Here is a 15629-nt window from a genome sequence, read left to right as displayed (position 1 = left end):
CTGCTGAGAGCAATCTCCCAGAGCTAGTTTCTAGTAGTTAGAGACCAAAAGCCCTGCTATTACATATACACACATGTTTTTCAGAGTAAAAATTGATTTAATACGATGATCAGGATATTCATAAGTTACATGAGTATGACTTTTCCAAGAAGAGAAGATGCACATGCAAACGGTGTGAAAGTGCACAATGCATGCCAGGAATGGTGAGGTCTAGTGAGGCTGGAGCACATAGTTTCAGGAAGTGGAAGAAAAGCAGCTTGAGGTCAGACTGCAAACAATCTTGAATGTCATGCTAAGGACATCCTTTAAGTTCTAGGAAACCAGCAAGATTTTTTAATCTGGTGATGGCAAAGTCAGGCCAATGTTTTAAAAAGAATATCCTGGTGTCAGCATAGAGGATTCTTTTAAGGGGAAACAGGTTTAAAGATATTGCAATAATATAAGCAAGCAATGATGAGAGGCTTAACTAAAGCAGTGGCACTGGGAATCAAGTGAAAAGGACAGTAGGCTTTTATGATAAAAATGGGGTTTTGAGGCTATTTTTAGAAAGATTACTCTGTTGCCTTGAGGAGGAGAGACTTAGAAACAGGATGACTACTGAGGATCCTATAGACAAGGCAAGAGATGCTGAAGCCTGAATGAAGAGAGCAGCAGAGTATCTCAGGGGAAAATAATGAGTAGTATTTGAGGATCTCCTAGTCCAGGGCAATGGTCCCCAGACTGGTTCTCTGCCCAGCAGCATCTGCATCAGCAATACCTGGGAGCCTGTTAGACATGCAAAGTTTTAGGCCTCACCCCAGGCCTACTGAATCAGAAACTCTAGGGCCTAGGCCCAGCAATCTGCATTTTAACAAGCCCTCCTGGTGGTTCTGATGGGAGCTGAAGTTTCAGAATCACTAGCCTAGGGGCACAAAGGAGAAGGAAGTTTCAAAAGCAAGTGAGCTACAATAGGGATTAAGAGGCTAGATGTTGGAGAAAGATGCTCAAATATTTGAAACCTGGGTTCAGATACTTCCTCTGCATCTTACTGGACTTGTAACAAGTTGTGTGACAATCTCGGGCAGGATACTTAAAATCTTTGAGCCTTAATTGCCTCATCTCCTGATTGCGGGTAATACACTATTGCAAGAATTTAATAAAATAATTCATTGTAAAGTGTTCAGTGCACTCACACGGGCATATGGCAAAAGGTAGTTAACAATTTTAATAAGAACTACATAAAGAGCAATAGTTGTGAGAAAGAAAGTTCTATATCAGACATACAAAATTTGAGGTAACTGTAGTACAACCCAGTGGTAGAGGAGAAGGCTGAAAGAGTGTGTGGGGACCTCAGAGGGAGATTGAAACTGAAGAACAATATGGGAAGGACACAGAATACAGGCAATAGCTACCACCATGTGAGTTGTCAAGGTTATCCAAGGAGAGCACAGGAAGGGAGAAGAGAAAAGGACACGAACACTGAAGAGTGGGACAAAGAACACTCAGCTTGTAAAGGAGCTTGAGAACAAAAACACAGGAGAAGAGGAGAACCAGGAGCCAGCAAGCTCACAGAGGCCAAAAGAGGAGTGTCAAGAGAAGAAGGTCAACAGTCCCGAATATCACTAAGTTTAAAAAGATAGAGAGATGATAGTAGAAGATAGATGTTAGATAGATAGATAGGAAGGAAGGGGGAGAGAGAGAGAGAGAGAGAGAAAGGAAGAAAAGAAAGAAAGAAAGAAAGAAAGAAAGAAAGAAAGAAAGAAAGAAAGAAAGAAAGAAAGAAAGAAAGAAAGAGAAAGGAAGGAAGACAGACAAGAGAGAGAAAGAGAGAGAGAAAGAAAGAAAGAATGAATGAAAGAAAGAAAGAGAAAGAAAGGAAGGAAGGAAGAAAGGAAGGAAGGAAGAAAGGAAGGAAGAGAGAAAGGAAGGAAGGAAGGGAGAGAGGGAGGGAGAGAAAGAGAGAGAGAGGGAAGCAGAGAAATAAAGAAAGAGAGAAAGAAATAAAGAAGAAAGAAAAGGAAGGAAGGAAGAAGGAAAGAAGGAAAAGAAAGAAAGGGAGAGAGAGGAAAAGAAAGAAAAAGAAAGAAAGAGAGAGTGAGAGAAAGACAGAGGAAGGGCTACTGCATTGGGCATTATGAGGTGATTGCAACTTCTGAGAAGGCATTTCTTTTTGAACAGTGGAAGCAGAAGACTGACCCTAACAGGCTGAAAAGAGAAATCAAGGTAAGGATCAAAAACTGACCTTGAAAAATTAAGTTGTGATGGAAAGAAGAAAAATGGGGTGGCAAAATCAGTGGAGGTCAGAACATGAACAATATCTTTAAGGAAACAGGATGATGACAGAGTTGCAGGCTGAAGGAAGGAGCCAGTGACGAAGAATAAGGAGCAAGCAGGGAAGGAAAAGGGATGGGAACAGGTAGAATTTTTAGCATTGAAAAAGAGCAAGAGGAATTTTTCTCTGAATCAGGAAAAAGACTGAGTAAAGTTATAGCTTGGGGATGAAGGAGGAATATGGGGAAAAGGGTAAGGTGATAGTGTGCATCTCTGAGGGCCTCTTTTTTTAGGAAAACAGCAGATGAATTTAACTTCCAAGAGTAAAGGAGATTCATGGCAAGGTTGAGGACTTGAGGAAAGGGCAAAGATTTAGAACACCTGTTATAAGGATTGGAAAAAGCAAAACAAGAATGAGAGGGACATTGATGCAGCACTGAGGGTTAGCACTGACTTAGGAAAGCATGGATTCTTTGTGGTGCTAAATTCAATAATGGGTGATCATCTCCAGCAATGCAAGTGAACAGAGTAAATGGATAATAATGAGAAGACTGATGATGATTTTCACAAAACAACAATAACTGGCATGTGCCAAGTAATTCAGGAACTCATCCTGAGCCAGTGCTGTGTAGTGAATGACCTTCCTTCATAGTCAGACCTCCTAGGTTTAAATCCTAGCTATTCTATTTCAAGCTATGTGACCTTGGGAAAGTTACTCAACCTCTCTGTTTCAGTTCTGTTATCTTTAAAATGGGCATAAAAATAATAGTACCTACTTTGTAGGGCTGTTGTGACGATTAAATCAGTTCATTCGTGTATAGCACTTAGACCAGTACTGGACACACAATAAGCACTTGTTACATGTTAGTTATACTCACCACTACTGAGTTGAGGCTAAGTTGAGGATAACAGAAGTTCAAAGGTTAATAAATATCACAACTCTCAGCACATAACCAAGAGTAAAATCATCCTTGAGAAGTTTCCATATAACCATAGTACTATCGAGAGATCAAAAATACTCTCAGCCACCAACCGTACCTATGACAGACATCCTTTTTCTGAAATTGTTGAAATCCAAAAAGGCAAGCAATTGATAAGTAACTAGTGTTCCCAATTCTTCTATTGTTATTGTCTCTGGGGTCCGAGATTTAAAAATGAAGCCCAAATTTTTTGCAGCAGTCACTAGAGCCCCTTCATCAGGTGATTGAACTTGGTAAATCAGCTCTCCTAAAAGGAAAAGAAACAAGTGGATTAAATAACAACAAAAAAAGGAAAAGAAACAAAGGTATTAATACTGAGAATAATAACATTCATAGAACACCAATGCCAATTCCAACTCATTCTATAACACCCAACCCAAGTTTCAGCTCTAGAAATCAGACCTTTTCCACTCACCAACCAGGTAGCCAGGTGCCTGTGCTGTGGATCCACAGGACACCATGTATACCACCACTGGAACCCTTGTCATCTTACAGGAAAAGGCTCATTCCTGAGCCTGCCTCCCTACTATGCTGAAAGTTTCTTAGGGCAGAGACCACACCTTTGTATTTTCAGTGACTAGAAATGTGCCATGAAAGTTTCACAAACTAAAACACTTTATATATTAATGCACATAATCCTCATGGCAATGAGGTAGGGATTATTTAAATTATTACAGGCATACCTCAGAGATATTGCAGATTTGGTTCCAGACCACTGCAATAAAGCAAATATCACAATAAGGCAAGTCACATGAATTTTTTTGGTTCCTCAGTGCATATAAAAGTTATATTAACATTATACAGTAGTCTATTATATGTGCAATAGCATTATATATAAAAATGTACATACTTAATTAAGAAATACTTTATTGTGAGAAAATTTTAATCATCATCTGAGCCTTCAGTGAGTCATAATCTTTTTGCAATAGTAACATCAAAGATCACTGATCACCATGATCACCATGACAAATATAATAATAATGAAAAAGTTTAAAATATTGTAAGAATCACCAAAATGTGACATAGTGACACAAAGTGAGCAAATGCTGTTGGAAAAATGGTGCCAACAGACTTGCTCGATGCAGGGTTGCCACAAACCTTCAATTTGTGGAGAACACAGTATATGTGAAGGTAATAAAATGAGGTATGCCTGTATTTCCATTTTATACTGGTGAAAACTATGACTGAAAATATTATGTGATTTTTGCAAGATCACACAGCCAGAGTGACAGAGCAGACATTCCAAATTCCTCTTCAGTCTGCTACTAATGACCATTTTATGAGAACGCATACAAGAAATCCCTTGAAATGTAAGGAATCAAACCAGGATGTTAATGATTGGTATCTGGTATTGTGTATGTGTTGGGGTGAGGGTGAGAGGGGAGAAGAGAGGAAAAGAATGAAATGGGGGGGTAAAAAACATAAAAATACACTTTAAAACCAGCATGAATAAAGTAAGCCTTTCTATATAAAATTGTACTACCTTTGTATGTAAAAATAAATTAGAAAAAGTAGGCAGAGCTAGATCCATATTTACTGATTTATAGTAATGTCCAAGACAAATTGTTCAGAAAACTAGTTGCATATTAATCTATATATTATGATTCCTTTTTGTTAAAAACAAACCACCTACACATCTACATATATTCATATATATACGAGCAAATTGAAAGTGTGAAAGTATGCACACCAAATGTTAACATTGGTTACCCCTGTAGAGGTGGAATTAAAATCAGGAAGAAATTATTAGCTCTGCCTTTATAAATCTTTGTATTGTATGGTTTCACTTGTTACAATAGGCATATATTAATTTTTGAAATTCCAAAAAGAAAAAAAATTAAAGCAATTTCTCGATCTACCCATGAAATGACATGATAACTCCCACTGCTGGCAACACTGTGGAGTAGGTGCCAGGATCAACCTCCCCTGTTGCAAAGAGCTACATATTCCGTAAAGACAAAACATTTAAATATTTTTGAATGCACCCAGGACTGGCTAGAAAGCAGTCATTGTTCAGGTCAAAGACTGAAAAAAAAAAAAAAAAGGGAATAAATGAAGGGCATTTTCTAAACCAAGAGAACTTGCTCATTGGTTTCCAGTCTCTCAAGGCTTTGGTTAGAAAAGACACAGGCGAGGGAAAGAAGTCTAATGGGAGACCATCTCTTAAAACTGAGCCCCCAAAAAGGATACTCTCTCAGTATAAAGGTAAACTGAAAATCAGTGCCCCCTTTAAGAGTCATGTACCACAATGTTCATTGCAGCTCTATTTACAACAGCCAGGACATGGAAGCAACTTAAGTGTCCATCGACAGAGGAATGGATAAAGAAGATGTGGCACACATATACAATGGAATATTACTCAGCCATAAAAAGAAACGAAATTGAGTTATCTGTAGTGAGGTGGATGGACCTAGAGTCTGTCATACAGAGTTAAGTAAGTCAGAAAGAGAAAAACAAATACCATATGCTAACACATACATATGGAATCTAAAATTTTTAAAAAAAAAGGTTCTGAAAAGCCTAGGGGCAGGACAGGAATAAAGATGCAGATGTAGAGAATGGACTTGAGGACACGGGAAGGGGAAAGGAAAAGCTGGGACAAAGGGAGAGAGAGGCATGGACTTACATATACTACCAAATGTAAAATAGATAGCTAGTGGGAAGCAGCCACATAGCACAGGGAGATCAGCTCGGTGTTCTGTGACCACCTAGAGGGGTGGGATAGGGAGGGTGGGAGGGAGATGCAAGAGGGAGGGTATATGGGGATATATATACGTATATGTATAGCTGATTCACTTTGTTATAAAGCAGAAACTAACACACCGCTGTAAAGCAATTATACTCCAATAAAGATGTTTAAAAATAAAAAGAAGAATGCATATTGTCAGTAAACTAGAAATCTGAGAAATGTCTGAAAGATAAAAAGTAGATCTGATAAATGAAGAAATAAGAAAGGAGAAAAACACAGCTCAAAGCATTTGAAAAAGAAAATTAATATAGAAGTCAGAGCAACTCCCAAAGAGTCTCCAAATCAGAGTCAACAAATGAGAAAAGCAGAAGTGGTCTTGGAAGCACCATGAATAAAATTATTTGAAGAATTCCATTCAGCTCTCCCAGACCATTTGGGCTCCTCCTCCTGCCAGCTTACTCTGAACAGCAGGCTGCAGTGACATTTGCCCCAGGATGAAACCTTGAAAATGTTCTTCTACACAAAGTACACAATCCACCTAAGGAAACTTAAAATTTGAATGCTGGGGCTGGAGACCAAAGCTGAAAACAGCCAGAAGTAGCTTTAGAATCCCACAAGGATAAGAGAAATAAATTAATGAGAGAAAGGAACTCCATGACTCTGATATTTTCTTCCAGCCCAGACCTTAAGTATAACTTTGTCTCACATTAGGGTTCTGGCACAGACTCCTAGCACTAGATCTGAAAAAGTAAGATAGCTAAACTGAGGTATCATATGAATTCCAGGAGAGGGGAACCCCATACCCAGAAGACTATCTATGTATTGTGCCTTTCCCCCCACAATCTTGGGAGACAGGCCACTGTAATCAGAACCTACATTCACCAAGAGGCAAACAGGGATTCTCAAACACAAGGAGGAACAGGCAACCACAAACCATCAAACGTTTGAGAACAACATGAAAGTTAGACACACAACTCAAAAAATGACATTCTGTAAAATGAAACATGATAGAGGAAACAAAAGAAGATTTCAAATTAAGAATAATTAATATCCTTAAAGAGATCTAAGAAAATATCATGATATTGAAATAAAAACAAATAGCTATTAAAATAAAATAGAGCTTTAAAAATGAAATAAACTCAAAGTCAGAGATAAAAGAAATTTACTTGAAGGCATTGTGCTATCCTCAGATACATTAGTATTATAAATATCAGTTTAAGTTATAAATATAATTACGTGAATCCTCACAGCAATTAAAATCAGAGGAATGAGTTAGTCCAGCATCATCAAGGACAAAACTATGGCTTGAATGCAGTCCCAACAAAGAAAAAACGAAGAAAAATAGAGAGAGAGAGAAAGAAAACATATATTCAAATGTACATATGCACATACATATACACACATACATATATATATCACACATATACATATATACAGTCTGCAGACTATATATATTTCACTTTTGAGTTGAAATTACTTGAGTGGTAATTTTCACCCAACAGGTGATAGTTGAAAGAAATAAAACTTGTAAATGGAATAGACTGGGCCCAAATGGAGCGAGAAGCCAATTCACCGTCCATTGTCTACCTGCCTCATTGCTTCAATATTAAAGTGGCCCAGGTGATTTTGTTCTCTTCTGTGAACGCTGAGCTCTGAACAACCATCCTGGTAGTGTGGAACTTGTTCATAATGGGGACTAAACACAAGTATTCTATCACTGTAAATCTGTCACATTACTGGGAAAATTCATTCTAAGCATACGTCTGATGGCTATCCGCATCCATTAGATGTGCATGTTAATAGCGAAAGTTAAGTGGCTCAAGAATTTCTCTGATTGTCCTGCCTACAAGGAAGCTCACAGTCAAATACGGTGCTCAATCATAAAAGATATTTCATCCCCTTTAACTGACATATCTAGGCCCTCATCTTTTTGTTGTTCCTATTTCTTTTCTTTTTCTTTTCCTTTAAGTCTCTCCGTATCTTTTGGAAAACATTCAGGATATAAATAAATACAAAGAACAGTTAGTTATAGGTAAACCCCTCATGCAGTGCTATATTCTGAATTAGAAAATCCTTCCAATTCCAAACATTTTTAATAAAAATATCAATACTGATTTAAAAAACAAGGCTCACTACTCAGACATACTTTGCACTTACCTGTACTATTTTCCTCTGACATTACGGTGTGGCAGAGTGCAAGTAACCTAAGGAATTCATGTACTTTGGGATCACCCATTTTAATGGATTCCATCAGATGGTGGTCAAAAAATTGAAATGTTCTGTCAGCTTGGGGGTTGACTGAGAAACCCACAGCCTCTTTTTTCTACAGGAGAACAACAACAACAACGAAACTGTAGACTTCATTCCAACAACAATCTTTTAAAATTCAAAAACACTTCCTCTAAGTATTTTTAGTGCTTGTATGATTTTTCAGCCTCAAAAGCCTGGCACGAAAATGGCTTTCTGTTCCCTCATTACCGTTAAATATTATATTCTCATTTCAGAGCTATGTAAACCTTCATCACCAGAGCAGTAAACCTTCCACAAGCATATGGGAAAGAAAAATATCCAATGGATGTACAGATTCTCAAATGTTTACTTCAACTCCAAAATACAAAGAAGCCCTGAAAACTGAAAGTTTTTTTCAAAGCTTACTTGATGGCAAAACCTGACCTGACTTGAACTCATTTTGGCAGCAATATCTGACCTGGAATGGAATGTGCCTAATTATAGACTTTTAAAAGTCTACTTAGTGTGAATTAATATTTTCTGTTATAAAAATATTAATGTGTTTGATTACAGGGTACTTTCTCTGATCTCACTAGAGTTACTGCATAATATAATGACAGAATTAAAATCAGGATCTTGAGATATTTGTACTCACGTGTTCATTGCAGCATTATTCACAATAGCCAAGAGGTAGAAACAACATAAATGTCCATCAACAGATAAATAAAGAATATGTGGTTTTATATATATACAATGGAATATTATTCAGCCATTTAAAAAAAGAAATCCTATCTTTATGCTATGACATGAATGAACCTCGAGGGCATTATGCTGAGTGAAATAAACCACTCACAAAAGAACAAATATTGCATGATTCCATTTATATGAGGTATCTAAAGTAGTAGAATTCACAGAAACTGAGTGTAGAACGGTAGTTTCCAGGGACTAGAAGAATGGGGAAGTGGGGAATTGCAGTTCAATGAGAATTACAGAGTTTCAGGCATGCAAGGTGAAAAAATTCTGGGATCTGCAGTACAACATTGTGCTCATTGTTAATAATAGTTTACTGTCCACTTAAAAATTTGTTGACTTAAAAAAAAAAGATGAAAGAAATAGGGTTCAATAAAGAACAGAACAAAATAGTAGATAATTCAATACTAAATAAGATCTGTTAATTCACTGACTTCTGAAAAGCACAAAACGTACTTCTAACTTTTAAAAGTTTATTATTCAAAGCACTAGACCTGTGATCATGTCTTTGCAAGGGCAGTTAATGGGAAAATACTTTTAATATACACTTTGTCTTGGAGACCGCAGAATAGTATTTTAAATATAATACTTATATATCCAAGTATATGAGAAGACATACCAGTATACAAGATACTCCATTAGTTGTGTTTATCCCAGAATCATAGGGACTTATTTAATCAGAGATTGTTTTGTTCATGTAAAAAAGTTTGAAAACACCCATACATAAAGGGGAAAAAATGATCAACTCACTAGTAAGTAGTAAAATACACACTGGCTTTAGACTTCCCTAAACCCCGCCCAGGGAAGAAACTATGACTTAAAGAGATTACAGGCTGTTAAACTGTCATTCAAATATAAAGTCAACAGATAGTTCTGAACAGGTATTTTTCATGAACCCATCTTGAAACTAGAGGATGCTTCAGCCAAATAAGAGATAACTGGAAAAACAGTGGGAAAGGGAGCAGTTAGTGGTAAGCACCAAATCTCTCTAACTGAAGAACTAAATATAAAAGAAATAGATTAGGATGGCAAAACAAAATGTATATATTACATACATTGACTATGTAGAAAAGACTGATAAAAATTAGGAGAAGATTCTGATTTCCTCATTTTAGTATCTGAAGGTCAGAAGATATCATTTAAAAACTCAAATCAACTAAGAGAAATCTATGTATATTTAAGATTAAGAAGCATCATTAATACAAGTAGTAGGAAAATATGAGGGAAAGAAGGATAAATATAATAATTTTACCATTTTTCATATTAGGAAATTGATAGACACTGCTTATGAAAAAAGAGTATTGTATAAACTCTTGAAAGTATACAGTAGAGAAACAATAGAATACTTTCCTAAATATTACAAGAGAAGCACACACACAGAGCAGAGTCCATATGGAGAATTATTAAAAATTATAAAGACACAAAGTATAACCTAAAATATTTAACAGAGCCAATGTAGATGGCCCAAACTCACTTATTAAAAAATTGGATGCAAAGCAAAATCCAACCCTCTGCTATACATGAGACACATCTAAAACAAAGTTATTTAGGAATATTGAAAATAAGAGGTGGGTAAATGCAAATCAAAAGAAACCAGGAGACATGACCTTGGTGTTAAATAAGGTTGAATTCAGGCCAAGGAGAATTAAATGAGTCAAAGAAGAGCACATGCATAATAAAAATATAACCACTGTGAACATCAATGCACCTCAAGATACCATCAATACTCATAAAATGAAGACTTCAGGCTATATAGGAGCTAGAGAGAGAGAGAAATGATCAGAACACTTTAGTTAACCTCTTTAATCCAAACAGATAATACAGAAAAAGATAAATAATGAAACAGAAGACCTAAATAATGTAATTAATAAGGTAGAACTAAAATGACATACAGCTAATTTTATACCTTGAAAACAGAATATACATAAGCTTTCTTTTTAAGGACCCTGGAACACAGACAATAATTGATCATATTACGCCACAAAGAAAACCCAAATAAAGTCCAAAAAAGTAGAAATAATACAAATCTATTCTTCTTGTTTCATTTTGTTTTGTTTGTTTTGTTTGTTTTTATATTTAATAATACTTTATTTTATATTTAAAAGTTGCTAAGGGAATAGGATTTCAAAACTCCCATCACAAGAAAAAATAACTTGTAATTTCAGTAGTGATGGATTTTTTGTTTGTTTGTTTTTTGAATTTTATTTATTTTTTTATATAGCAGGGTCTTATTGGTTATCCATTTTATACACATTAGTGTATATGCAAATCTATTCTTTTATTAAAAGTACAATAAAGGTTGGGGGGGAGTCCCAACCACTTCAAAATTTTAAAGTTCTTCCCTAAAAACTCATGGTTCAATGTGGATATTCAAATTGACATAACAAAAATAAAGGCCCAAATCCATGTAATTAAAATTAAAGCAGTGTTCAGAGGGAAATAAATAACCACAAATACTTGTATAAAAAAAGGAAAGAGAGACTTCCCTGGTGGTCCAGTGGTTGAGAATCCGCCTTCCAATGCAGGGGACGTGGCTTCGATCCCTGGTCAGAGAACTAAGATCCCACATGTTGTGGGGCAACTAAGCCCGCACTCTGCAACTAGAGAGCCCACGCACTGCAACTACTGAGCCCATGTGCTCTGGAGCCCGCGCGCCACAACTAGAGAGCCCACGTGCCACAACTAGAGAGAAGCCCACGTGACACAACAAAAGATCCTGCATGCTGCAACTAAGACCCAACGCAGCCAAAAATAAATATTTTTTAAAACAGGAAAGAACAAAAAGTTTTTTTATTTTATTGAAGTATAGTTGATTTACAATGTTGCGGTTAATTTCTGCTGCACAGCAAAGTGACTTTTTACATAGTCTTGTCAAAAATCAAAAACTTTGATAAAACATTGTGTTGGTGAAGGTAGGAGAAAGCAGGCACTCTTGTACATTGCTTGTGACAGGGTAAATTGATGTAAATTCTAAAGAGGACAATTTGGCAATATTTATCAAATTATAAATGCACATATATTTTGATTGAGCAGTTCCATTTCTAGAAATGGAACTTGTTAGAGAATATAGGATCCATGTGATATAACGTATACACTGTTATTTTTTAATTTTTTTTTTTTTGCGGTACGCGGGCCTCTCACTGTTGTGGCCACTCCCGTTGCGGAGCACAGGTTCCGGACGCGCAGGCTCAGCGGCCATGGCTCACGGGCCTAGCCGCTCAGCGGCATGTGGGATCTTCCCAGACTGGGGCACAAACCCGTGTCCCCTGCATAGGCAGGCGGACTCTCAACCACTGAGCCACCAGGGGAGCCCTACACTGTTGTTTTTGCTGCATTTTCTTTACAAGCAAAATATTGAAAATATTCTGAATGTCCATTCCTGTCTCCTTACATAAATTAAGGAACATTGGTAAAACAGACTATTATTCACCGTAAAGAGAATAAGGGAGCACTTTTTTTTCACTGATATAGAAAGATCTTGATCATTGTTGAGGCAGAAAGTTAAGAACAGTATGTATAGTTCACTACCAGCTATGTAAAAACTGGAGAAATATATTTGCTTGTATGTAATAAATATCTCTAAAAGAGAAAAAAACAGGGAACTCTGTGGCTGGGAAACCTGGACGAGAAGGAATTTTAAACCATATGAATCTATTTTTTTAATGTTACATATTAGGTATCTCATCTGGTCATAGTGGAAATCAGGCATCTAGGAACTCATCATTTTTAAAAAGCACATACAATTTGAAATTAAAAGTGAGAGTGAATTTTATCACCTCCACACCTTAGTCATGTCTGTCTTCTGACCCAGGACATCATGTACTTTGCCTGCAAAAACAAAAATTGGGAATTAAAAATAAATGAAATTGAAACTAGATTTAGTCATTTAGTTTTAAGAAACACACTTGTTTATTAAAGCACTACTACTAGATGACATTATGAGTTCAAATCTAGACATTTTAAGGAGGGTTTTCAAACTGTAACGGTAGATACGGTGATTAACACAGAAAGATACTCATGTTTGCCCAAGATAGAACTAAAATGCAGTACACATTAAAACAAAATAAGATCACAATCATGTTTATCTGTAAATTTTATCATTCTGTTGTTACATTATCTATGATGTTTGCAAGAGACAAATTTTGTTTTTCACTTTATACCCACTGTTGGGGAACCCAAAATGATATCCAAGACAGATCAATTCTCATCTTGGTGAGTACATCTTTGTCTATCTTGGTTTGGGCCAGAGCCATCTTTAATATCTATAATGGCAAGGTCAAATTAGCAAGTGAACATGAAACCATGTCAGAGCCTTCTGCAGTCAGAAAACATAGCCACCTATGTGCCAAACATTTAAAAATAACTATTCTTAGTATAAAGCCGATATGTGCTTATTACAAATATATTGGAAAATATAGGCATTTTAAAAACAGGAACGAAAACCTGTAAAAAAATAATGAAACAAAACAAACAAACAAAAAACAGATTTTCATTCCTGTTTTATAGAAGACAGGACTGAAGAACAGAATTGAAAGTGACATGATTCAACTAAAACTAAAAAGTCAGCATAGTAGGTTTTTTAATTCAAATCTCTCTCTTTTCATTACACAATACTGTGACCCAAAAACCACTTGATAAAGAGTTACTGGTTGTTTTTCCGGGGCTCAGGTCTAAATCTAGAATACTGTGAGGCTGCTGTGTGGGAAGAGTCCCTGAGCTAGAGAGTGAACCTAGCCCAGCACCTGGAATTTAAATCCCAAACTCACCACGGTTATGTGCCAGTCATTGCCCTTTATGCTGTAACTCTGATAAATGTTAAAAGCAAAATAAAACTGTCTTTGTGTAAAATGGTCCTCCCAAAGAAAGCCTCTTCACAAGGCTGGTGATGAAAGTGAAGAAAAATGGAAGAAGTCTAAGAAGATAATAGTTCTGAGAAAGAAAATAGAAGCTTTAGATAAATCAGAGTAGAATATCAAATTTTCCCAAGGCCTGGATCTATGATATAAACAAGGCCAACTGTATGGGGGGGGGGGGGGGGATTCTGGAACATTCTTTGAGTGCTTTAGTAATAGTAAACGTATTATAAATTAGAATGGCTATATAAATTTAAGGGTCTAAAGGGGTTACTTAAATCTTTCAGTTACTTTCCTGCCTTTTATGAGGGAAATTACAAGCTATCATGGGATTTGTAAATTTGGAGATTTGCAAAGATCTTGGGATATATACTTTGTGAAAAGCAAGGGACTTCTCTAAAAATCACCCTGTGACAAACATATCTACAAATAAATCTTGGTCCACGTGTCTGATAATTTCTTTAGGGTCATTTCCTAGAAGGGATATTATTATAATTATTATATTATCAATAAGTGCCATGGCAAAAGAATCCAAAAGGTCTACAAAATTCAAAATATCTCCAATACTCTAACAGAAATTTTCTCATTTAAACTGCTCTTTGGGTTGTATATTTTGAAAGCCTCTGAAAATAATATAAAAAGAATAAATTTTAAGAAAAGATTCTATTTTATCATCTTAATAAGAGTGATATCAGAAATGCACAATGTAACTGAGGGCTTGTGGAAGTCCAGCTTGAAAATCATCTGGTCCACTACCAGAGAAGGGTGGGCAGGACAGGGGCAGGGCAGAAGAGAGGTGAGGAAACCATGGCAACCATGGGTTATGGGGGTGGGATAGCAGAGGGAGGTCAAAAGGTAGGAAAGTATGAAAATCAACTTCTTGTATTTCTTAGTTTCGTTCAGGGTCAAATCTTACTTCAAAATATTTGGCAATGTGTGAAGTTTCCCATCAGGAGACAAAGGAAAGTTTTCCCTCTCTTTCTCAGATTTCCTTTATTTCCTGAGATTTCTGTATTGAGAAACTGTACACTCAGAGTCCAGTGAAGTGAGATTGGGAGTCCAGAGGAACCTGACAGCACCCTTCCGGGAAGTTTCTGTGCTCTCAACAGAAGGAACTGTCTGCTAACTAGCCAAAGTCAGGGTGACAAGGGTCACATATTCCTAGAATGCCTGAAAATCCAAAACAGAGCAGGTATCCTAAAAGAAGCATACACATAGCAACTGGATATTGATGAAACAGTTTGACCACTCAGAGTAGCCCTATACAGTGTGAATTCTCAGGAATGAATTATAAATTCTTATGAATACAGACACTAACATCAATTCCAGAGCTGTTAGGAAGCAAGTATATAATATTGCTTTTACTGAGATAAATCAGGCTATGAAGAACTTGTCCTCCCTGGGATATGGGTCTATCAAGCACCACCGAACAGATCACACAGTTGGTGCACTGAAAGGAACCTTAGACAGTATCACGCCTAACCCCCATCTCTACCCATGAATGGTAACAGATTTAAAGTATCATCTGAATTATTCAACATTCATCCAACAAATATTTAGCAAGTGTTCATTATGTGCCAAGCACTATGTTATTAGATGCTGGGGGTGCCCATATTCATCAGAAAAACAGAGATTTTTTTCATTAAAAAATAAAACAGTGTTGCTTATTTTTTTTTAAGGACTGTTAACAATATCAGGAAAAAGGAACTGCTTCCCTTACCATAGATTCTCCCATTAATAGAACATTTTTTAAAAGTCATGATGTTTTCAGTGAGGGTACCCGTTTTGTCAGAGAAAACATATTCAATCTGGCCTAGTTCCTCATTGAGCGTGGTCGTCCGAGCTTGAGCAGGTGTTGCCTTCCCAGAGTAATACATC

At 36.5% G+C, this 15629-nt stretch overlaps 1 protein-coding gene across 1 annotated transcript in view; it reads right to left on the bottom strand.

The window, feature by feature from the left end:
- Nucleotides 1-15629, bottom strand: part of ATP8B4 (ATPase phospholipid transporting 8B4 (putative)) — a 246299-nt gene that overhangs the window by 75360 nt on the left and 155310 nt on the right. The window contains 4 exon segments of the mRNA XM_007455539.1: nt 3289-3477; nt 8077-8242; nt 12683-12726; nt 15472-15629. The exon segment at nt 15472-15629 is cut by the window's right edge and continues 18 nt beyond it. Of these exon segments, the coding sequence (XP_007455601.1) occupies nt 3289-3477; nt 8077-8242; nt 12683-12726; nt 15472-15629 (557 nt within the window).

This window comes from Lipotes vexillifer, unplaced genomic scaffold, assembly GCF_000442215.2.
Source record: "Lipotes vexillifer unplaced genomic scaffold, Lipotes_vexillifer_v1.1 scaffold24, whole genome shotgun sequence".
NCBI lineage: Eukaryota > Metazoa > Chordata > Mammalia > Artiodactyla > Lipotidae > Lipotes > Lipotes vexillifer.
This window is presented reverse-complemented; position numbering and strand designations above follow the sequence as displayed.